Consider the following 24,781-nt stretch of genomic DNA (forward strand, 5'->3'; position numbering starts at 1 on the left):
ACTAAATTAGTTCTTGTAGTCTACTGTATATTCACTAAATGGGTTTATGTACCCTAAAGAACTTTTTATTAGAAGGGTATCCATGAACTATACTTATGGACTACCGTTCTGCAGTTCAATTTCCACTGCATAAGCTTTAACATCTTCATGAAGTACTTATTAACTGTGTGCAAATGAAAATTCCAAGGGTCCATTTGAACAACTCAAAGTCCTTGGATGATGACTATGAATGGTATAGCATGAATTACCATTTGTGCTTAAATCATGCTTGAACCGGCATGTTGGCTTGGATGTACAGCTGGATGCTTTGTCTGATGGAGCCATAACTTATTGGCACCCAGTCCATACAAAGATTATTTTGTTTGTTCACATGAAGGATTCTTTATGCACAAAATTGGCTAAACATAGTTCATGCATAGCTATCTTTAATTTTAAAGTGTGGACTGGAGGGAACATAAGCAGTTAATAGTACATTCACCTGAAATGGTAACATTTAATCAAATCACAGAATTGCCTTCATTCTCATAATGCATCCACATCTCAAACCCAAGACCCTCAAACCTCTGTTCCGATACAGGCCCTATGCATTGATGGTGTTTCCTCATGGAATAATAGTGTCAAGCAGTAGTAGTAAGCAGAATTCAACTTGGTATTTTTTTTCAACTTTCTGGATGTTTACCTTACCCTTGTAGCTGTAACCTTCAACTAGCAAAAATCCTTTGGGAAAATTTTCCTGACATGCTCCATACCATCTTTAAAATATTGTATGAACAATAGGATGTTTTTCACTGCTATAATCACACCATCCCTTGCTTTGTTAATAAGGTTCAACGCTACAGATATTCTTTTATTGAAACACTAAAATGTCATGCCTTGGATGCTTTTATAACCATGGAATAGAATAATTCTAAAGGGTAGTCCTGGAATGTTTCCCTCCAAGAAGTGGTAAATTTTAGACACCACCTGCACTTGCAAATCAAATACATTTCAACTTAATTGCAACAAGAAGATCAGGGATGGCCAGGGGCATGATGATTGGATGCGTGTTTTGTTATCATAGGTCGTAAACAATCCTCTTTATACTTCTATCACCAAGGGTCCTGTATGTCAAAAATATATCAATCAAATGGGCTCTTTTATCTTACAAACCTTTCTATTAACAAAGATTTCTGTATTCTAAAAAGAGCTCTATCATAAAGGGTCACATATCACACATTTTAAACCCGAAAAATTTTAAATGTCTATTTATAGCATCCTCTATTCTTGACAGATTTCTATGAAAAAAAATAAGAAATTATGACCTATAACATATATTTCAGAAAGTTTTTGTATCCTAGAGAAACTTGCATCACAAATGAGCCAGTATCTTAAGAATCTCTGTAGCAGGAAGGAATCAGTATTTCAGAAGCATCTGTACCAGAAAAGAAACTATATCCTAGGAACACCTGTTTCAGAAAGAAACCCTTACATAGATAACCTTGTATCATACAAAAATCTCTATCAGAAAAGAACTTCATCCTAGAAATTACCAAAACAGAGGGGAATCTGCATCTTAGAAACAGCATTGCCAGAAAAAAAGCTTATAGTATACCCTGGAAACAATACTACCACAACAAACTTTGTATTATAAAAAGGTAAATTTCATTAATAATTAATTCAGAAAACTTTGATTATTCATCTTTTACATGAAATATAATAATGAATCCTGTTTTACCTCAAAGTAAAATGGTGTAATAATAATAATAACATATTTAACATAGTCTTCTTCTCTGTGACATCTTCTGCTCACCAAACCACCTTTAACCAGTTGTACAATTAAAGATTACACTTTAAAAGTAAAAGACATTATCCCATTTAAAAGAATGAAAAAAGACAGACGATAAAAGAAGTAATAAAGTTTATGTGGTAACCAGAGAAGACTGTAAATTGTAAAAGACATTATAAAATGCCAGTTGAATAAAACAGAACAATTAAAGTGAAATCCAAATAAGAACTAAGCCAGGCAGTTTTATTACTTTTTAAAGACTTTATTTTGTTAACATATTTCCCTAGATCAAATCACTTAGAATAATAGTAAAGTCTGGATGTGACAGCAATTTAATCCACACTCATTCTCTCTTCTGTTGCAGTATCAGGTTGAGTCTCTGGGGGTGTAGGGCCAGATGGTCGGGGTTCTTTGTCTTCATCCATCCTTGAGCTTGAGCTATCTGATGGAGGCGGATGACGAGACCTTTCCTCACCTTCAATACCAGCAAGCTGTTTGAACATGTTAAAGGTTTGTGACAATCTAAATATTTATGAAGTCTGCAAGGCACTAAAGATGTTTTAATAACATGGTTTTTGGTCTTTCAATGAAGTGTGAAATGTTTTTAATCATCAAATTACCAACTTATTTTTACACTGCTCATTACCAGTGGGGTCCATAATAATTTAAACACATTTTTCTAAACTATTTGTACACCAACTTGCTTGTGGGTCCATTACTGTTAATTAATGATTGATTACAGGGTGCCTAGTAATGTATGAGTCATACAACGAAAAATTATTAAAATGTCATGAATATTCAAGTAATAGGGTTCTGTGAAATTGCTTGTTTTCTAGGAATTTCACTAGTAATTCTAGGGTTAAAGAAGCTATGCTATAAGTATTTATATCTTTTAGATGACATGAAATAGTTAGAAATGGTAAAGACTGTCAAGAAAAACATCTTACTAACACTAACAAATCAATCAACATAGGTATTACAGTGTTAATTTGACAATTTTGTTCCTCTTAAAATTTAGCAAACTTCATCAATAAAATATAACTCCTAGAACAACAATGTGTATGAATAAATGTGTTCTATGCTAAATTGTTTTCCAAGTAAAAATCTTTTACTTTGGGAAACAGAAAAGGATACATAGGGAGCAACAGCATCATCTTCATAAATTGTAAAGTCCATTCCTTGTCCAACTATAGCAATAGAGACATTTTTGGTGTTGAGTTCGACCTCATTAGGGAGACATTCTCGTAGTGCTCTCAGCCCGTTTTTGACCAGCTCTTCTAGGTTAACTTATTTAAAAAAAAGACATAATCACTAATCATATTTGAATAATTTTTCATTACCCATGTATGCTGAAACATCGAGAAAAACTTTGAAGATATTGTACAGTAAATATATTTTATATTCTTTAAATACTATAATGTTTAGGAAAGTTTAAGTGTTACAATAACTTTTAGACATTTGAAGGTGAGAAATGGACACTGATAAAATTTCCAGAAAGGTATATTAGCTATGAATAACACTTAAGAGATGACACATACCACCATTATTTTTGTTTTAAAATGCTTATTTCTAATTTTATGTTCAAATATTAGGACAAAGCAGTGAAAACATGCATAAAATTTTAACTTATAATACTAGCAAATCCTTTTCACCACATCATATAAAAAACAACAGATGTTCAAGATCAAAGAATAGAGTAAAAAGATGCCTTATTTAATTTATATGTAGAGTTTTTATATGATTTATTTTTCTACTACATTGTTATCATTTCAGATAATGACTTTTTTTATTCCTCTTGATGATGACTCCATTAAACCCTTTCACTGTGGCTGGGACGTATATTTCCCAGATGTCCCAGCTGCAGTGAATGGGTTAATAGTTTGAAGAAACACTTACGTTAGTGTCACTACTCGATACAAACTTTCTAAACTTACAGACTTTAAACTCATCCAAGTGTTTCTCAAGATAGGTACGAGCTGACTGAGAACGAGCTCCTATAGCCATGGACTTACAATCAAAATAGTTAGCAGAAGGACAGGTCTGGTAGATATGGGGCCCATGATCCTACAGCCATAAAAAATAACATGGAAATAATCACAGGTAGTGTTCATAGATATTGTTTTGCATTGCTAAATACAATTTATTGATATTGATGTACATATATATATATATATTCTATGTACATGAAATATACAAAAAATCATAAACACATATGGCTCAATCAAGAGCCAGATGAAAACATATGTACAACCACTATACGATAAACAGGGAAAACAAAAAAAGACTGTTTTACAATGAGAAGAAAATGTATGCAAGGAGGATTTATGGCCTTGTATACTCCAAATTAAAGTACTAGAAGTCAAACATACGGAATAATTGAAATGGTGAGAACAGTGAGTGAAAAATTTGGAATACAATCAAGATATTTTTGCATGCTTTGTGGAATTGGTTAAGGCATATGATAGGGTATGCTGGCCAAAACTATTGGAATTGGTGATAATAACTGGAACAGACCAGAAAGTCAGACAACGCCTGTCCCATATACAAGAATATGTGAAAAGAGTAGCTGGTAGTGACAGTAGGAAGAGGAGTCAGAAAAGGTTGCTCATTATCACCAGTACTTTTTAACATCTACTCTGAGGCAATGGTGCAGGAAGGATGGGAAGAGGATGAAGAAGGTGTAAACATTGAATGAAAAAAAAATCAATCAAATCAGGCATGCTGATGATATTGCTTCATTGCATATTCTAAGGAGAGGCTACAAACTTTGGTAGAAAAATTTAATGAGGCAGTAAAGGATTTAGAGATGAAAATCAATGATAAGAAAACAAGAGTGATAAAAATTTCAAGAAATTAAAGTGCAAGGACAAGGATCTATGAAGAAGGACAATGACTGGATGAGAAGCAACAGTTTTCTTATTTCGGGAGTATTCTAAGAGCAAAATAAAATGCTCTAAAGTAACTAAAATCAAGAACTGAAATGTGAAAAGAAACCTTTAGAAAGAAGTTTTTTAATAAAATGATTGGGCAGAATACTGAAAAAAGACAGATTAATAGCTGTGTACGGAGTGTGAAAATGCAGATTTTGAGGAAAGATGGCATCAGAAGATTTGAAAGTTTGCAGAATGGAGTAAATCAGTTTGATAGAAGTGAAGGTAAACAGAGAAGTACTAGAGATGGTACAAGAGAAAAGAGGTTTGTTAAAAAAGACAAGAAAGCAACAGAAGAAATGATTTGGACAAGTTAGAAGAGAGAGCTTGATGGAAGAACTCTTAAAAGAAAGAACAGAAGTAAAACAAACATATGGAAGGACAAAGATGCTGCTAGATGAGTTGAAATAAGAAAGAAAGTATGGTGATTTGAAGCAGAGGGCAGAAGATTGTAGAAGGAGAAGAATGACTGATTAACTGACAGTAACATTTTATTGGAAATTTTGTGATTTAAGACCAAGACCTGCCTGTGGAAGAATACTGATGAATGAATTCAAATATATATATATCTATTTCAGTCAGTAGATGTTTTGATAGTGGCAAAGTATTAACACAGTTCTTTGGATGTGTGTATTGAAGCTGTTGAAAAAAAAAGGTTCCTGGACAAAGCTGGAATGTAACTTACACAGTAAATTGACTTTTTAACTTTTCTTCCATCCCCATAAACAGAAAAATTAAAATACATAAAAAAACTGATCAAATAAATACTTTATCATTTTAGTTGAATGGATAGGTGTTAGATTTAATTTTTCAAAACTCACATTTTATCAACTATTTAAAAATTGATATATTGTCCAATAACTGCAGTTTGTAATTACTTTCTGGTTTACTTTTTAAACAATACTTTTCCACCCTTCTTTCTTCTAAATAATTGTTTTAACATTCATTTCCTGATTTATCATCTAAATAGTACAAATTTATTAACCTCCTTTTGAATTTACATTCTAAAATGAAGTACCTACTCTCTCACCATTCTTGGTTTATTTTCCAAGGAATTACAATTTCTTACCCTTTTTTTATAATTCACTTTGTACATATAAATTATATTCTCCCCATTTCTGGATTTAATATCTAAGATATGAAATTTTATTAGCCTCTTTTCATGATATATCTTTAAAACACAAATATTCAATTCCTTTTATAATTTAACAAAACATAAATTTTTAATAGTTATTTCTTTATGTTTCAGCTAAATAGCAGTTTAATTTTATTTCTTTCCTAATTTATCTTCTACGTGTAAACAGAGAAGAAAACACAACATGTCAGAGTACTCTTTTCTGATTCATAATGTTGAACCTTTGTTAACCTGCCTAAACATAAATAGTGACAAAGAGTATAAAATTCTGTTAGGATCTGGAGAAAAAGCCAATATAAAATATCTAAATCTTAAAAATGCATCTTTAATTTTAAGTCACTGCCAATCAACTAGGTTAAAAAAAAACATCTTAAAACACAAAAATACTTACATCAAATCCTGCTACCAGTAATCCCACTCCATACGGTCTTCGATCGTATCTCTGAGTACATGTTTGCATTTCTGAGAGTTGATGTAAAGAATGAATAATAGATCATATTTCATTAAATATATGTTTATCAGCAATTCAGATGATTTCTTCATTCTATTTAAGGCATTAAACAATATAAATCTAACCTAAGTACAATGATAATGAAAAGCAGAAAAAATGAATTAAAACACCAAAAATATTAAATTAAAAAAGCATCTTGTTAATAATATGCTAAAAAAACACAAAGTAAATATTGCACTCATGTTTCTTTAAATGTAATTTGTCTTTTTACTTATAATATTTCCCTTACTATATTTGTTATATAAATGTAAAAGTGATATTTATAGATATGATTGCTATAAACAACTACAATAATTACATTAGTTAAATAAAATTAAATAACACTTTTTCAAAGGTTGATAAAACTAAAACACACTACACTATTAAAATATATTGCCAATTAAAACATTAATAAAAAGAACATCAAGCCCTGTTGAATATTCTCTACATTACTTGGTATCTAAACAGCTATCATCATGAGAGTCAAGGAATTACAGAGACAACTTATACATTTTAACAAGTATGCATGCATACAACTTTTAAGTAACTCACATAATTAGTCAACCTGTTACATCCTTTGCCTTTAAAAAATATATTTCCAAAAATTAATTTCTATAATATGCAATGATTTCCACAAATTCTCCAATATCTAATTCATTTATATGATCAATCTGATTAACCATTATATTAATTGATAAAATGAACAGTACTCACCAAATCTTCTGCCAAAGCTGATGAACTTAACTACATTTTATCTATATCATTTTTATATTTGTTAACTATAAATTTTAAATTTCAGCATGTCTGATCAATGTGAATTTAAACCCAGTTACAAGTAATTTTACAGATACCACATTTACCATCCTGTTCTACTTTGACTTCAAGACTAATAATAAAATTCCTTAACTTATAAGCAGGCAAAAATGTTACACTACAGATGATTTTATTTTAAATATATTACCTATTTGCATGGAAATACATTGAGCATACAACAAAAATATCCTCATACTATCTGAATCAGTATTCATACGTAATCTGGAACATTGTGACACATTTAAGCTATTAGTCTTTATTGTAAATCTTGTCAATAATGTTATCCTTAAATCTTCTATCAATCGAAAACATTAAAAAAAATTCAACTCCAACATTAAATCTTTATGACATGTACAGAACTTTAAAGGTTTAAAAACAAATGTTGAGAAAAAAAAAAAAGACTATTTTTGTATCCAGGGGAAACATGATTTCCTGAGTAGCACCATGAAAACAGCTTTCTGTACACCATCATTGAGAAAAACCTTTATCCCATTTTACAGTTATGTTCAAAAATTTCAAGTAACTATCCTTTTCAGTTTCTAATGTGAATTGAATGTCAAAGCTGACAGAATTGATGTAGTTTTTAAAATCCATTAATGTATCATTACCATGCCACTACATGCATGATTTTATAACCCATGATTTAAATAATGATTTATTTAAACCAACTGTATGGTTAAGAAATGTGGAGGACATGTTTCTTGCAACTTCCAATAATTAGTTGTGGTGAACACAAACAATTCTTTAATTACTGTTTTATACACTATTTAATAAATTTGAACAAATAACCGTGTGCAAAAGAATTTTAATTAAAGTTAGTCTAACAATACATGCATGAATAGCAGTTTGAAAATAATGTAATAATAGAAGATTGTACCCATGAAAATTTAGCATATAACAATATATCTGTAAAAAATTAACCTGGAAGTAGTTGGTAATTGAAAATCGTGCCTTTTTTCACTCCTATCAATCATGTAACACCCAATAAATAATGAACAACACAGAAATACCATATACATTTAACACATTCAGTATTCACTCTAGAAAAGCAAGGAAAAAATTACAATATTTCATCATGAATTATGACATTTATTACAAATCAAAATATACAAATAATGCTTTGTTTTGAAATATCCAAAAGTTTCATTTGCTTCACTAAATATATTAATTTTTTACATTATTCTTTATGACTCAGTTGATATACAGTACCTTAACATATCTAATATATAAAGCTAAGTTTGTGTCTGTTTCTTTGCACCTTTCAGCCCCTATAATAGTAGGCCTATAAAGATATGGAATCAGTGTACTCAGGTTTAATACCTGTGACATCACATTTTTAGTGTCAATGAAAACTTTGTAATCTAATTTTTTACACAGAAGACAGGCCTGACTTTTGGTCTGATTTAAGTGAAAATGATGTCAGTATGTGTATTGTATAGAGATGTGTGCTGCCATTGTGGTGTCAGAATGAAAATCCATCAAACACAGTCATGTCTACTGACAAACAAGAGTAACTTTTTTATAGAATAGACAAGTTGACCTGCACAATTCTGCAAAAATAAATTGGTTTTTATTCAATTTATTTTGAGAGGGTAGTTAGGTATGATAAACATTTCTGATGCTGATTATGTACTTCAGAGTAAAATGTCGAGAAAAAGCAAAACATATGCAACAATGGCAACAGATTGAGACTCCACAAGAAAGGGAAACACAACCAATGAAAAAGAGCCAAGACTGAGTAAGAGTGGCAATTTAACAGACAGTGACTGCATCTGCCATTCACAAGAAACATCAAGAACACGAGACCTTCATTGGAAAGTAAATAAAGATATTTTAATGGGTGGGGAGGGGGGTTAACTATACAATAAATCTATGATTTTATTTATTTTCTTTAATTTTTATGCTCTTAAGCCATTTATCTCACAGAAAATACAACCATCTGACATGTATTGTTACATGAAAATCAAAATTTTGATCCTTTCTATTTAAAAATATCTAAATATCAACCTCTGTTCAGGTATTAATACCTGGGCAACACCAGGTAAGGACAGCTAATGCTTTAATAAACAAGTCTTGTGTATAAAACTAACAATGTGTTATTTTATGTTAAAATCAACTTTTATATCTTAATTTTGATTATATTCAGTACTTTAGCATGTTCTTTAATAAACAAATTTTGTGGATAAAACTCGCACTGTGTTACTGTTATGTTAAATTCATAAGTGATAAATGTTCACAGTTCACATCAAATGCACTTAAACTGTCTTTTCACCAGCCATTAATAAAGATGACTGCTTTTGTGTTTTCAGTCACAGCTGTGGAGACAGTAAGTCACATTATACTAAGGGTCTGTGAACTTGAAGCAAGTTGAGGATACTCTAAAAAAACTTTTCATTGTTTTACCGACCATTAAAAGCACTGAAGAAAGATTTCAAAACCCTGTATTTTCAAAAACAAATACATATTTAACTGATAAAAGTACAATTTTATTTTTATCCTATTCTATTCAATTAAAAAGTGATTAATTTTATTTGTCTATTTAAATTATGTATATTGCAATATTTTAGGCCTACCACTACAGTTTTGTTTTAATCACAAAAATTTTTAGATGTAGAATTTTGAGTGAAAGGGATAAGTCTGCTGTTGTCAATTTATTGTAGCATTTTTAATTTTAGTATAATTTTTAATCTCATTTTCTTATTTTTTTAAGGCCTAAGTATATTTCATTACAGGGTTCATAGAGATTTTACAAAAACTCAAATTTCCAGGACTTTGAAATCCTGCCATGCAGGATTATAATGACATTTTTTTCCCATCATACATGCCTTCCAGCAGAAATTTCAACAGTATAGGGTTTTATGAGGCAAGAGATTTACAGTGGTTGAGAAATAAAAAAGCCTGATTTGATAACCAAACTTTTCTGTTTAATTTATCTGAATTAAGTTTATTATTTAAAGTTTTTTTAAATATTCAAACAGAAATTTAAGAACTTTGGTAGAACCATGAATTAAAGAGTAATTTTTCCAGAATTTTCAGAACTGAAATTTTAGAGTGTATTTTCTATATATTTCCAAGATTTCAAGAACCTGTGTGAACCATATCGAAATAAGTGAACTTGATTTTTTTAATTACATCACTAACTTTTGTCACACAGCTCATTTCATCAACAAGAGCTGACACTCTTCACAAAAGGTAAATTTGGACATACATTTCTAAAAAACAATAATTATATGAACTGAACATAAAATTTATGTTCAGTGTTTGCATAACATAAATTTTATTATTAACATCTTACTATTCAATAGTTATAAGTTTTTTTACAAAGAATTTGAATCACCTGAAGTTAGTTTTTGTTACTTGTGCCCAAATGATTCTGTACAAGATAATTACCTACTGCAATCTACTAACATATGAATCTAACAAGGTTGTTGTTTGTTGGGGCTTTATGATAATGAAAAGAACCAGGGCTATCTGTACCATCTTATTAAGAAGTACCAACTTTTAACTAATATCTAAAAAGGATACTGTTTCCTAAAATAGACACTAGACGGTTAATTGGCAGAGGAGAATCAAGTGCATAACGATTGTTCAAACATTCAGCTCTCATAAACTTGCTGAAAGGGAAAAAAATTAATTTTTAGTTATTTACTGTAGCAAAAATATTGAATTCATAACAAACATAATTATTTTCCAATAACTTAATGTTAATAAGTAGAAAGAAACATATTTCTAATAACAAAATAACTGGATGTGAGAAAACAAAACTAATTCTACGTTATAATGACTGAATTACCAGTTGCTATTACTTTAGTCATCAAAAGAATTTCTTCTTCATTTTGTGAACTCTTGTCCTCAACATTTTTTAATGGATGAAAGATCTTCTCAACAATAGAAAACATCAAACTGCACAGGTACTTCTAAGGATATATATCCTACTAATGGTGATTTTTATGTCAGGTACAACTAAAAATGGATGATGTCTATCTACATATATTTATCTATTTAAGTCCCATATTAATGTTAAAAAATTTGACTTATGTTAGTGTGCTCTATATTTAAAAAGTGTCACTATTACTTGGATAATTGGTTACAGCTTGATTTGAGGCCTTAGCTGGTTTACAATTTTCCTATCTAGTACTCTGTCGTATTCAATTTTCCTATCTGTTACTCAAAGCTAATGTTTCTTGTTCACTCACTTAGATACCATCAGTGTCAAATAGTGGATATTGTCTGATTCTAAACCTAAGGCAAAGGCAGTAATGTTAATATGTCAGCTCATCTGAATTAGTTCACATAGTTTGTTCATAAATAAAGGACTGATTTAATAATCTATTCACCTTTTAATGCATGAGTGAATAACAAAAACTCAACACAAAGGAAAATAAAGTTTTAGATAACTTTGTGATATGTGTCAGCTCTACAATGTGACATCAACAGTTCTTAAACTTCATAAACTTTAAGTCAAACCATTAATCATTTACAAATCAGTTCAAGCATGATGAGTAACTGGTTAGAAATATTTCAAACTTGGACACCCTTTGAAATAAGTACAAAATTGTATCTGCCTCAAGTCGTGAGGAAAAACATTACACTTAGACAGTCATTATGGTTTAAAATTTAACTCATTATTCAGTTTTATGTTTATCTTTTTAATAATTAAGAAAGTTTACATGCAAAATAAATTGTGCTTAATTCCTTTTTTTAAATACATAGAATCCACTACGTTAGATTACAATGAACTTAACAGTAAATGAATTCTCATGCTTACTTGAGTTGACTATTCTGTCACACCATTTATAGAACTGGGTGTTTAACTCAATTAATTGACAATCAATTACCTATGAGCATCAATTGTTGCCACATAAAATAGCTGATTAATTGAAATTACAATTAAATTGATTAATGTCACAAAAATTAGTGTTTCTGATTATTCTAACTGTCCAAGTATCGTGTGAGAATAATCAATTAGTTGAATGCAATCAATTAATGAGCTCAACATGTAACTGACTAGCAAATTGCACTAATCACTTGGTTATAGCCATCTATACCAAAAACTAGATTACAGAGGAATTAAAGCAAGACAAGAAAATAAGAAGCCAATATCATACTCAAAGTCTATATAAAGGAATTAAAAAATATTGTAGGTGCACAAGTTCTGACTTGAACATACTTGTCTTGGTGTCAAGAGTCAATGTCATTATTTTCAGACTGTCAGTCCTGTCCAGTTTTCCAGTCATAACTCTGTCCTTGGTTTAAGCCAATCAGGATCAAATGAAACATACATTGTATTTAATGTTCCAAAATAGGTCTGTAAAATATTCTGTCTAATAAGTTATACCTATTTTATGCTGACTATTGATTAAGTCAGCTTTTAATGAGTAACTTGTCAACTAACAAAAATCAATTATTGTTTTTTAACCATATAGTACAGCAATCATCTAGAAATGTTTTGGATATAGTGAAGCACCATGCATAAAATGGCAGAAATTGTGGTATTAATTGTTTTAATGTCAATTCCTATTAACATGGAATGTTGTAACACTGGCAAATAAATCTAAAAAGTAAGAAATAAATTACGTGTTCTTACTAGATACTTTATGAGTAAAGATGATGTTAACTAACATTTCTTAAGATAAAGATAAATTACATCATAATACGAAAATCATTCTGATCTTCAAACCCAATTGAACTTATATATTCTAATTTTATACTTGTTAATTTTAGTTTATACTTTTTCTCTCAACCCTCACTTCATATTATTTCAAATCAAAACTCAAAGATCAGCTTAAACTTAAAATTTGTACTATAGTCATCCTTCATCTAGTTGCACATGAAGATAAAAAGCAAAAAGAAAATTAGAACAAAACTTTATATGTTTACTGTAACCAACCATTAATTATGGAATAAGCTGCACCATACACACAAATATTACACTTTAAAATATAATTTGCAATTCATTGTGTAAGAGTACTATTTGCCTCAGAAAACAGGAAATTCAAACCTTAATCATTTATAGAAAAATTAACATAGTTTTCAGATATTTTCAATAGATTTTGCTTCAAACAATATATCCATGACATCCATTATTTCATTAGTTTATACAGAGTTGACTGCACTATATTAAAACAATCTTGACCATTCAGATCAGCATCTGATATAACAACCAAAGATGATATAAAGTTGCTGTGGAACAGCATGTATATCAGAATTACATTTTGACATTATTTGGAATTTCATAGGTACTGTGATACCATCAAAAATTGATTGTTTCTGGGAAGAGAACTAAGAAGCCCTTTCTGACACAAAATATTCATGCACTCAGATCATACAGAGGTGTTCAAATCAAGGATTTAGAATTTTCTAGATGGGGATATCTCTAGTACTTAATAGCATTGGAAAACAAAGGAATATGTATCAACTTGGGGAACCAGAAATCCACAGAGAGACCTGCAATGAATTGTACCACATCTGCGGTACAAAGTGCAGCATCTTGTAACAAATGAGAATCCATGAACATAAAGATCAGATGCAAAGCCATCAATATGCTCCAGGCAACAGTATGCAACATAATCAAGAAATATCTCTGTCTGAAAAAAATAACACAAGTCATGTGTGCACACACTGCCTCTGTGAATTATTCATTCAACTGTTGCAGACCTCAAGCAGATGTAGAGTGAAACAGGTATTAAAGCTATTCCATGGTTGTCATAGAGAACATGACCAGGTATGGCAACATGAACTTTACTGACGTGATGAAGCTCCAAAATCATTATAGTATAATGTACTCAACCTCTTTACTCAAGTCTTAACATTTAGAATAACAAATTCTATTACAAAAATTTTCTGATTTTCACATATAATAGTAATTACAGTTGAACCATTGTTGAAGTAGGGCTGATAACTATAACACACTATAAAATGATAGATTTAAAATAAATTATTCCAATGTTGTATAATGCCTAGACTGGAGTAGAGGAACTAACTATTTCAAGTGACTTATTATTTATGAAAAAGTTACATGCTAATGAGGAAGGAAAACAACACCATGGTTTGAAAATGTTGATTGGAAGCTAGCAAACAATGTTAGTAAGTGAAATTGAAATGTTAAAAATTGCATGTTTTTATCAATAAATGTCCATTTGAAAATGCTAACTGAAATATTTTAATAAAATCTTCTGTACATGAAATTAAACTTTTAAAAACAAGCTTATTAGGAGTTAAGCTGTTATAATAATACCATTAAGACTAAGAGTATAATGGATGTGAATATCTGAAGCTTAAGTGTTGTTAAAGAAGTAAATGTAATTAATAAATACATAGGTTGTTATATAGTGATATAGTTTGAATAAAGAATTCCTTGTCAAGGAAATATCAAGTGACAAATCATAAAGCAATTTTTTATTTGTATTTAATTCAGTCAAACACAATAAGGGAGCTCAACAATGTAAAATAAAAGTCTGAAGTAAACTGTTGCAGTTTACATGATGTAAAACATACATTGTTACAGAGTTATCAGTACTGTAGCTCAGTTGTTTCAACTACACAGTTTATATTCTTTCATTAGAAAAACAACACTGTCTTCAAAAAGTATAATATTTTTTTCTAGATAATTCAAGTTTGACAGACCTATATGATAATTAAAATTGCACCTGTTTGTATCATTGTTCATCACTCCAATGAATCCAAATAACATGAGATAGAGGTAGTAGTAACTCCACAAAAATCACAAGTCATTGTACATATTCATGAACTAAACTGTTACACACCTAAATAAATACACTCAATATTTTAAAATAATTTCTAATACTAAAATAATTACCACACTGCACATATTACTAACTTACAGATTTCTGAGTTTCAGTAAAATAGTAACAGAAGTTATGATACATATGTTCTTAAGCTTAAGACATGCTAAATGTTCAGCTGTCTTTGCAAGTTCAGTTAAATGTACTTGTGAATATTTAGCATTAAGCAACTACTTTTAAGTTAAATGCAAAAATCAGGAAGATTTTAACTCAAATGTCAATTGCTAATGTGTTGTGAGTCATGGTGGAGGAACATGCGGGTTACTACTGTTCTTCCTCTTGTGCTACCCCTCGAGGATTTCCATATACAGAGGATGATACTGTGCTGGAAGTGATTCCTGTCTGATTGGTTTTGAGTGGGATATTTCACAATGGAGGGACATCTTTATTATCCTGATCATCTGGATGTTGGGTTCCCGTATCAGACAAGCATTTTATCATTTTGCTATAGTGTCCTCTTTACAGATTGGTGGGTATGATATTTCCCTACAATTTGTTGAACTTGAGGTGAAGACTGTATGATCCACTTTCCTGTACAACCATTGTTCTCTCCCTTTTTCTGCCTATGTCTGCATCACCTCTTTCCACACTGAGCATGGAGTATACCTGGTACAGAAATGGTTTGGTCTCCCACATATGATCCTCTACTGCAAGGATTTCCACTTTTAGGGTGTTCTTTGGATGCTTTCGAATAATGCTTCTTGCTTTCCCTTGTACCAGTCTCTCCACCTATTCAAAGTGGTATTCTAGCTATTTATGTGAGTGGAGGTAATGTACCATATTGGAAGTTATAATTTTACTGTACTGAAAATGTATTTCCGATAGGTACTTATCTCCTCTCACACTTCCCATCATTCCTCTCTACTGACAACTGGTGCTTGCATTTTATACCAAATCTTGAAGTGATAGCTCGGTAGAATCGAATAGAAGGAGTCACATGCATCAGGAGAGTGTGTCGCAATCCTATTGGTGGAGAGTTGTCACATGATGATTTACATGCGAGATGCAGTTGAACCATGTTGATCATTGGAAACATGGGATCTCAAGGCTTGTGGTATGTGAAAATTTTTTTGCATGTAGAGGGCAGCACTGAACGAGAATAACTATTTATTTATTAGAAGGTAAGTACCTATCGGAAATACATTTTTAGTATAGGAAAATTATAACTTTTCTTTTCTGGCAGTTTTGTTCTAGTTCCTTATAGGTTTTGTTAGCATTAGTTTCAAGCTATTGAACTGGTGTATAGCAATAAGAATATTAAAATCTGACAAAACAAATATATTACAGGTTAATGACAGGAATATTGAAAAGTAAAAAACATAATTTATATATTTTTATACAAAATTGCTGAAATACTCTGTATTTGAATTAGAAGCTAAGTTGTATTTTCATGTCCATCAGTAGATCAAAAATCTGTTACAAAATATTTATGATAATTATAAAAAAAAGTTTTTTGCACTATCAGGAAGGTTTTTATTATTGGATCTTGCCTTCAATATTATATTTTGACAACATTTCAGGACATGAAGAATGAACTTACAAGTGTCTTAAAATGTTGTCAAAACATAATATTCAAGACAAAACATGAGGCTAATTGAGTAAGGGAACAGAGTCACCAGTAATATATGTGTGAGAACATATATTGATTGGTCCTGCTCTGAATCCAAAACCCAGCTACTGAGAACTGACACTAATATGGGGGTAGGATGAGGGATCCCAATCAAAGGGGGTGAACTGCAGTCTTGACAGCTCACTCCAAAAGCTACAACATCTCCTCAGATAGACCATTCAGAGATGGAGCATCAGATTGGAGGACATATCATCATCTACACCAGCAGAACACCACCATCCTACTCTCAACTGAGTGGATTCATTATTTTTTGTATCTTATAGCACTATCACATTCAGGAGGATACCTCCATGGTCCACCAACCTAGCAGCTTGGAACAGGAAAGTGGTGAGGACTTCTGTATTCCACTGAAAGAAAAAGTGGGGACAGTGCAATGAGTGACCACAAAAACCCTATTTTGAAAAGCAGACCACTCTTGGTTTATTCAAACTAAAGAATGGCAGGAATGGGCAATTATCCCCTTCTGCTTTACCCATGAAGTCCATGGGTCAGTATGGTTCGGAACAGGCATGTTAATGAAGCAGATATATCATGAGGAAAAACCTATAGGTGATCTTGTGGAACACCCCATCTCAACAGTATGTGTTCATTGGCGATGAAAATTATAATTGTTAAGTCATCATGGCCAGAGCAGAATCCATGAAGAAATAAGGAACGTGTCCCTAAATTAATATGAGGTATATATACAAAGTCCCACCAAAGAGTGAAAGATGGAAACAGGTGGATGATGGTACCTCGATGAGGAAGAAACAGCTACCCATAGCAGATAATAGGAGATAAACGTATGAGGTGTAGTTCCAGTGTTCAACGGAAGAAATACCTCCAACATATGACAAGGGTGAGAACCAGGTAACAGGGAAGGTTTCTGATTATAGTGAAGACACCAGGAATTGATTACAGGAAAAAAAAAGAGAAAAGGAAGAAAAAATCACAAACAGAGGAGTGGTACCAGGAAATGAAACAGCAGGAAAGTGAGCCAGCAAAAAGAAGCCTTGAAGAAAATGAAGCAACCCAGAGCATGTATAGGACATAGGTAATCGGGAATAAAGGTAGAAGAAAATGAAAATGATTAAAAAAGAACATGTCACACAAGTCGCCAAAGTGTAAGGTAGGAAAAATTGACCCAGAACAAAAAGAACAGATTGAGCTGAAGCAGCCAAGAAAACCAGATCTGTGTCAGCCAGGAAGGAGCAATCAGAAAGACCTGACACAGAGTGGCAAGGATGAACAAAATCTCCAAGGGAAGATGATGAATGGGGTGAGAAAATAAATCCTGTCTGAATGCATAGACAGCCAAGGCAAGTGGATGAGGAACCAGAAATAAAGACATACAGATCTAATACAAGCTCGAAGGACAAGACACGAAACTGGTACCCAACCCCATGGTGTACAACCTAAGACAGCGCCATGAGGGATGAAAAATATGAAAGTGAGAATAAGAATACAAAACCATTGACCTTGGGCATCCTCAGTCCCAGAGAAATGGTCCACCAGAGTGTGATAAAAGACAACATAGTAAAAAGGGAAAGAATCAAGAAGTGCTTGAGGAGGGACAGATCGAACACAGAACTCCAATCTGCATCTAGAATACATGACTAATGGAAGAACTCCTAGATGTAGGACAGGTAAATGATGGGAAGGAGCTAAACGTGGAACATGAATAAAGAATGCAATGGCTAAAGAGATAAAAGAGCTACCAAAAAAGAAAACAAATTGAATATAGCAACATAGATACTCCATGTGATGCTAAAGTCACAGGAATAACACCCCTCCCCAAAAAAATGGGCTAGTGGAGAAAAAGAGCTGTCCAAGACAGCGGCCCACCCCAGAAGATCCCAAAAGCAAAGAAACCACATATGTAGGGTAAGAGCCAAAGATGCCAATTACTCCAACATGGAGGCAAAGAGGAGGAAGGTATTCCATGAAAATCCCCCAAGAGATATGTGAAACAACTCAAAAAGGATGTGCATGGCAGACAATACCATAAGAAGACACAGTAGGCTAAGATAAATGCTGGAAAACTTGACTAGGGATAGGATTAACAAGGTCTGCCCCCCCATACAGACAATAGAGATTAAATGCAGAGAAGCAAGAAAACAAAAATAATCTGCCTGATGGTAAGCTAAGGCAAAATGAACCACAGCCCATGAAGGGTGAGGCAAGCCAGTTCTATCTCTCAAAAGAGAAACAAAAAGGCCCAGCATGAGCCAAAATGTCTAGAAAAGGAGCAGAAAAAAAGGCTGAGCAGGTCTAGCAGGCTCCACAGTAGAGGCCTGGGAAGGTCAAGTCATAATCAGGTGGAGGAAAATTGTCAAAATATACGTCATCCCAAATAGTTTTGACAATTTGAGGAGAAAGGTAAGCAATTATGGGAGAAGATTGGGCAGACTCCAGCCCCAGAAGTCCAGAAATTAATTGTAATAAGTATAAAATATAATTAATTACAAAAATGAAATAGTCATTATATTTTAAAATTAAGTAAGTGTATATTGACAATAAATAATTTAGTAGATATTATTTGTTGAAGAAACAATAAGTTTAACCAAATTTATGATTTACCAGTAAGATGAAAGACAGTTACCCCTAACATAACAAAGACACATGTTAAGCCTACTCTAACGTTGTAGTACAAATGATATCAATAAACTTGAATTGAAAAAACCCTAATCATACAAAAAATACAAATCTAACTAAACACGTTACTGAAATCAAAGAACTACGAATAATAGCATTAATATGAAAAATAATCAGAAAGCTATAACAGTATAACAGCTTATCTGTCCAAAATCGGCAGACTGGATTCAAAATGTGTGGGCCCCCAAACTCTAGGCCTGAAAAAGGTAAACTCATATAATGATCAATCTCCTGACATGTTAAATCTAACAATTCTTCAGATGAGTACCACCATCTGAAGCCTGGTTAATTGTACTGGAAGTAAATGATAACATTTTCAAAGAGGAAACATAGGCTTTGGTGAAGAACAACAAAGGCAAATTATCATTTAAAACTGGTCACGTGAAGTAGAAAAAAATAGAAAATATCTCCACTTTGTATGAAAGTTAAAAAAAACACGGGAAGAGGGCACAAACAAAAAACTGCCAAATGAGAAGTGACAGTTCGGTAGAATTGAATAAAGGGAGTCACGTCTCAAGAGAGTGTGTCACAGATTCTTACTGTCAAATGTAAATACACCCATGTTACATGCATTTCTGACATTTATATTACAATATTCTGAGTACAGAAGGTTACTATAATTGTGATCAACAGGACTGTTTTACTTGCCAGTGCCATGCTGGTTTTGCATTCCCCATTTGAGCTGTATGGCATACCCAGGTTAAGTATCAAGAAATGAGGATAGCAATATTCCAGCTTCAAGTCATTTGATTGCTTACCATGTCAACTATCACATGTGTTATCTGGCTAAACTCACACCATCCAGCTTCTAAAGTGCCAATACTTTGGTTAGAAATACTCTAGCAAGTAGTTAATCATTGGAGGTAATATATTACAAAATAGAAATCATGCAAACTGCAAATGTTTTTTTCCATATTTCTTTTCATTTGTTCACGATTAATGCAAATGTTAAGGTTACTAACTTCTAATGCTTTGCTAGCTTTCAGCTTTTAACTGTAACTTTTGATAATAAAATACACTGTAAATGTTGTTGATCTAGGAGCTTATGGCCTAGATACACCAGTTTCTACTGAAACTGAGCGTCTTTAAACTTTTGTGAAATAGTTAAAACGAATTTTGATATTTGAAAATATTTGAAAAGAAAACATGACAAGGAAAATTCATACACATAATAATATATATATATATATATATATATATATATATTAATATATATACAATTAATACATTAAATAGTTAATTATGACAGAGTCTGTTAATTTTAGTAGAAAAAACTATTTTACTTGTCTAGTAGCACACCCAAAGCTGCTGGATGGGAAAAAAATTAACTAGCAATCATTTCAACATTTAACGTCAAGGCCTGACTGTACATTAAACTTTTTTTTTGCAAAACAATTCATTACAGATCCTGCAACACAAAATGCTGTAACTAACCTGTATTTCTAATTCATTTAATAAAGTTTATATCTCATACAAAGGACATATTTAAATTCAGTTTATCTTTTCCAGTATTAATTTTCTTTTAATTCCTTTGTTTTAATTAAAAAATACAAATAATTTTATATTGTTAATTGTTATAAAAGGTAATTACTACAAGGATCCAATGTGCTTATTAAATGATAAATCATTTAATTTTTCACTTTACCTCAAAATTCTAGCATCTGCAGTTAAACCTGCGATAGATACTCCAACATGACTGTCAATGGGGATGATTTTTTTCTGATGTGCTGATAGTTCAGAAGATGCTCTCTGACAAAGAACAAAATATTCTTCATTAAAAAGACATAATTAACAAATTATCAGCATGATAGAAAACAAATTTATAATACAATCACAAAATAGCATTACTGATATTTTTAATCTGTTCAGCAAGGCTGCAGGAACGTTATGCACCCAATGTGTGCTGAAAAATTAGCTAATAAATGTAGATTTCCCTCCAAAAAAGGAAACGTTATTTGTAAAAATAAATTGAATGACAAGCCTACAAGAAATCTGGATAATCAAATCCAATTTTACATCAAATGTTCTAATTGTTAATATATCACTGTTCCTTGTTCCAAAATATGGCCAAGCAATTGACCCAAACCCAAAAATTGTGCATTTTTGTGAGCTCTGACCCCCCTAAAAAGACTAGAAATGGTAATTGATTGGAATGTGTTTGGAAGAAGAAGAAACAATACAAAAACAGTATGTCTCTCTGTAGAGACATAATTAAACCTAGCTGAAATTATGATTATTTTAGGATAAATTACCAATTTTCCTCAACATTTGAAAAAGTGGAATTTCAACATATTTCTGTTTTGGTTAAAAAGAAATTATGAAAGTAAATGTATAAATACATTTTTTCCAATAAATCATTAAGTTCTATTTCTTAAGTCTGTAAGACATCTGTTAATGGCAAGAAAATTTATGTTGAAAGAACCATTACAGAGTAATGTTATAAACAGTACCACTTTTTCTTAACTAAACTTTAAACATTTAAAGTCAAATTTGTTAAATGAAAAATTAAAATTACAGTACCTTCAATGCCAACAGAACAGCATGAGTATTGTTTTTTAAACCAACAGTAGCTGATCCTTGTTTTACTGCTTCCATTGCATATTCTACTTGATGAAGCCTCCCTTGTGGACTCCAAACTGTTACATCATTGTCATACTGATTACGAAACTGTAAAAGAACAGGATAAACTAGAGTCTTATTTGAATAAGATATGAAAAATAAGCAGTGCTTATAGGTCACCAATACACACACACATATATATGTAAAAGCCAAGCAACTTAAATTAACATAAAACATATCTTCTAATCAATAAAATCTCAATTATAATGGTAGAGTCATTATATTGCTTTTTTTCCTTATAGATATTTTCCCCTCAGTTTTGTTAAATTTTTAAATGCAAATATACTTGCAAGTTCTATAAATATACATGATTAAGTAATCATGGTTGGCAGTAACATCTACCAGCATCTGGTGCACTCAGTTTACAATACAAAAAATAGTAAGTAGCATAATAGCATTAGTTACTTAAACTTTTACCATTTTCCACATTTACTTGAATAATGTGTAATTATAATTCTAAGTTGTTCTTATGATTTACTTTCAGAAAATACTACTTAAGAAAGTCCATAAAAATTATTTTTCAATGAATAGTAAAGTTATGCATTAATAAATGAAAATTGATAAGCTTGCAAAATCATAAAAGGTATCTGTAAAATTGACGATACTGAAGTTTACAGAAATAAACAAAAGAAATCAAATAGCTATTGTTAAGACAAAAATGAATTATGAAAAATTCATCAAAACATCATGGTTTGTAGTTTTAATGTTTATGCAGTATTCTAATGTAAACTTGGCCTACACATAATGAAAGAGAATGACTCAAAATTGTTTTACACTAAAACAACACTATACTTACACAAATAACACATGAAACATTATTTTGGACAAACCTAATAAAAGCAATACCAACTACTAGCATAAAATTTATGTCTAATGTCTCTTACATTTACATCGATTATTCACACTGACAATGGGCATGAAGACAAAAATGTGAAACCTTGAAATTATAAAAATGTGCATTCAATGCTCGTGTTTGTAGGGAAGGAAAATCCATTATCTATCTTTCTGCCTAATGTAACTTAATACAAAAAGTATTTGTAAAAGCTTTTTAACTGCATAGGTCACTATATGAAACAAGTTTCTACTTTTTTTTATGTAGATTTATTCTAGAATGCAACTTAGTAAATATACATATGGATTTTACCCACAAAGATCACACTGTCATAAAACTAAAACTTCTGGTGTGGCAATGAACCTATTGAGACTTAGTGTTTTGACTAGTCAGGCCTCATTTGGAATACTGAGTAGAATTTTAGTCTCCTTAAAGTATATTTATTGGAAGTGGTTCAGAGTAGGGCTACTAGGATAATTGTGGGGATGGAACTGTTATCTCATACAGTTACCTTTAAGATCCTTAATTTTCTCTTGAGAAACGAAGAATAAGAGATGATATTATTTAAGTTTACAAGATTATCCAGGGGATCTGATTTCTATGCTGTAAACCGAAGATAATAGGACAAAAGTACACAAGTTTAAATTTTGGAAATCACAGGATAAGTTCCAGTAAAACGTTTTATTCTTTTAACAGGGTGATTGGCTTATGGAATGAGCTGCTATCAACAATAGTGGAGAGAAGTACTTTACAGGAGTTATGAAGGAAATTGAAAATTTCCTGAAAAACAAAGGACAGTTGAAACTTTTCTCAAAGGTAGGTATACAAGGACAGCTTGGAAGATGCAAGTTATCCTTTGCTATCAGTATGTAATTTTTAGAAGATAACTTCACACACAAAAAGTTTCATAAGGTGAAGTATTTATTTAAATGGGTTTAACTAATACACAAAGTTTTTTCTCTCCTTTATTAATGACTTCAAACATCAATTTTTGGAATGTAATTTTACAGCGAATATACAATAAAAACAATCAAATACCATTCTCCAACTAAACACATGTAAGCTAAGATAAATATTTATGCTTTCCAGATGTACAAATATATATAATACATTCCTTGTATAAATGAATGAAATCAGTTAAAGCTTATCCAATATACTTTCCTTTTTAAAAATCTTATTTTAATTATGCTTTCTCTTGTTATGATAGAAATACAGTTTATGCCTCTTACTTTATTGTCCTTTTTTTATTCTTAGTCATAGTTTTTACAGTTTTAGAAATCCAACTGATCTTATACTACCACTGCTACTTCTGCCCTCTTACCTCTATCTATTAAAGTGGTACCAGAAAATAAGCTTTCACAAATTTAATTTATTTTTTGAGCATATTCTAATATACTTATTTATATAAGGAGTGTATTGTATGTGTATACATTTGGAAAACATATGCATTTAATTTATTTATGTTTAGTTTAAAACTTGTATTTGAATGTTTATATTATAGATTGTCTATAAAATTACATCCTGAAAAGTGATCTTGGAAGTCATGAAACCAGTTGAAGAAATTAATAAAGGAAAAGAAAAAACAGATTAGTCTTATACACTAGTGTTTTGTTATAGGTATCAACAGGTGGAAGTTTGTGTGTTTTGGTTATATCTATAATAGCTGTTGGTTTATTCTAAATAATGTTTGAAAGATAGATCAGATTTAAAGATAAACTACTTCAAAGGATGCTTCCAAAAAGTAAAGAATAATTAACTTTAAGGATTCAATTATAAAAAGTGAAAAAAAAAACAAGTATTGAACATGATTATGAACTTAAAGTTATTGAATGTTTTCCAGATAGATACAAGGAATTAATTCATTCCAGGTCTAACAAAGGTTTAGATATAATTTTAAAAAATTGTTTTGTTCACTTATGAGGAATAAAATTTTCAACAAATTTCTGGTACAGCAATGGATATAAGAGTTGCTCCAACTTAGGCTAATATCACTATGGGATTTTTAAACTTTAATTATTTAATATACCACCTACTTATGATGGCTTGAATGGGTAATGAAGAAAAACTTTAATTAAGTATAACATAACAGCAAATGTAAAACGTTTCGACAAGGTTTTGTCATCATCAG

The 24,781-nt window shown here is 31.2% G+C and overlaps 1 protein-coding gene across 1 annotated transcript in view; it reads right to left on the reverse strand.

Annotated features, from left to right (window-relative positions):
- Positions 1-2,006: 2,006 nt before the first annotated feature.
- The window catches only part of LOC106466361 (proteasome subunit alpha type-1-like), a 26,323-nt gene continuing 3,548 nt past the window's right edge, over positions 2,007-24,781 (reverse strand). Inside the window, exons 2-8 of the mRNA XM_013926643.2 lie at positions 21,723-21,869; positions 20,848-20,951; positions 10,659-10,747; positions 6,222-6,292; positions 3,700-3,829; positions 2,900-3,051; positions 2,007-2,256 (exon numbers count right to left, since the gene is read on the reverse strand). Coding sequence (XP_013782097.1) covers positions 2,098-2,256; positions 2,900-3,051; positions 3,700-3,829; positions 6,222-6,292; positions 10,659-10,747; positions 20,848-20,951; positions 21,723-21,869 — 852 coding nt within the window. The 3' untranslated portion in view covers positions 2,007-2,097. The remainder of the gene's footprint in view (positions 2,257-2,899; positions 3,052-3,699; positions 3,830-6,221; positions 6,293-10,658; positions 10,748-20,847; positions 20,952-21,722; positions 21,870-24,781) is intronic.

This window comes from Limulus polyphemus, unplaced genomic scaffold (assembly GCF_000517525.1).
Source record: "Limulus polyphemus unplaced genomic scaffold, Limulus_polyphemus-2.1.2 Scaffold73, whole genome shotgun sequence".
NCBI classification, from domain to species: Eukaryota; Metazoa; Arthropoda; class Merostomata; order Xiphosura; family Limulidae; genus Limulus; species Limulus polyphemus.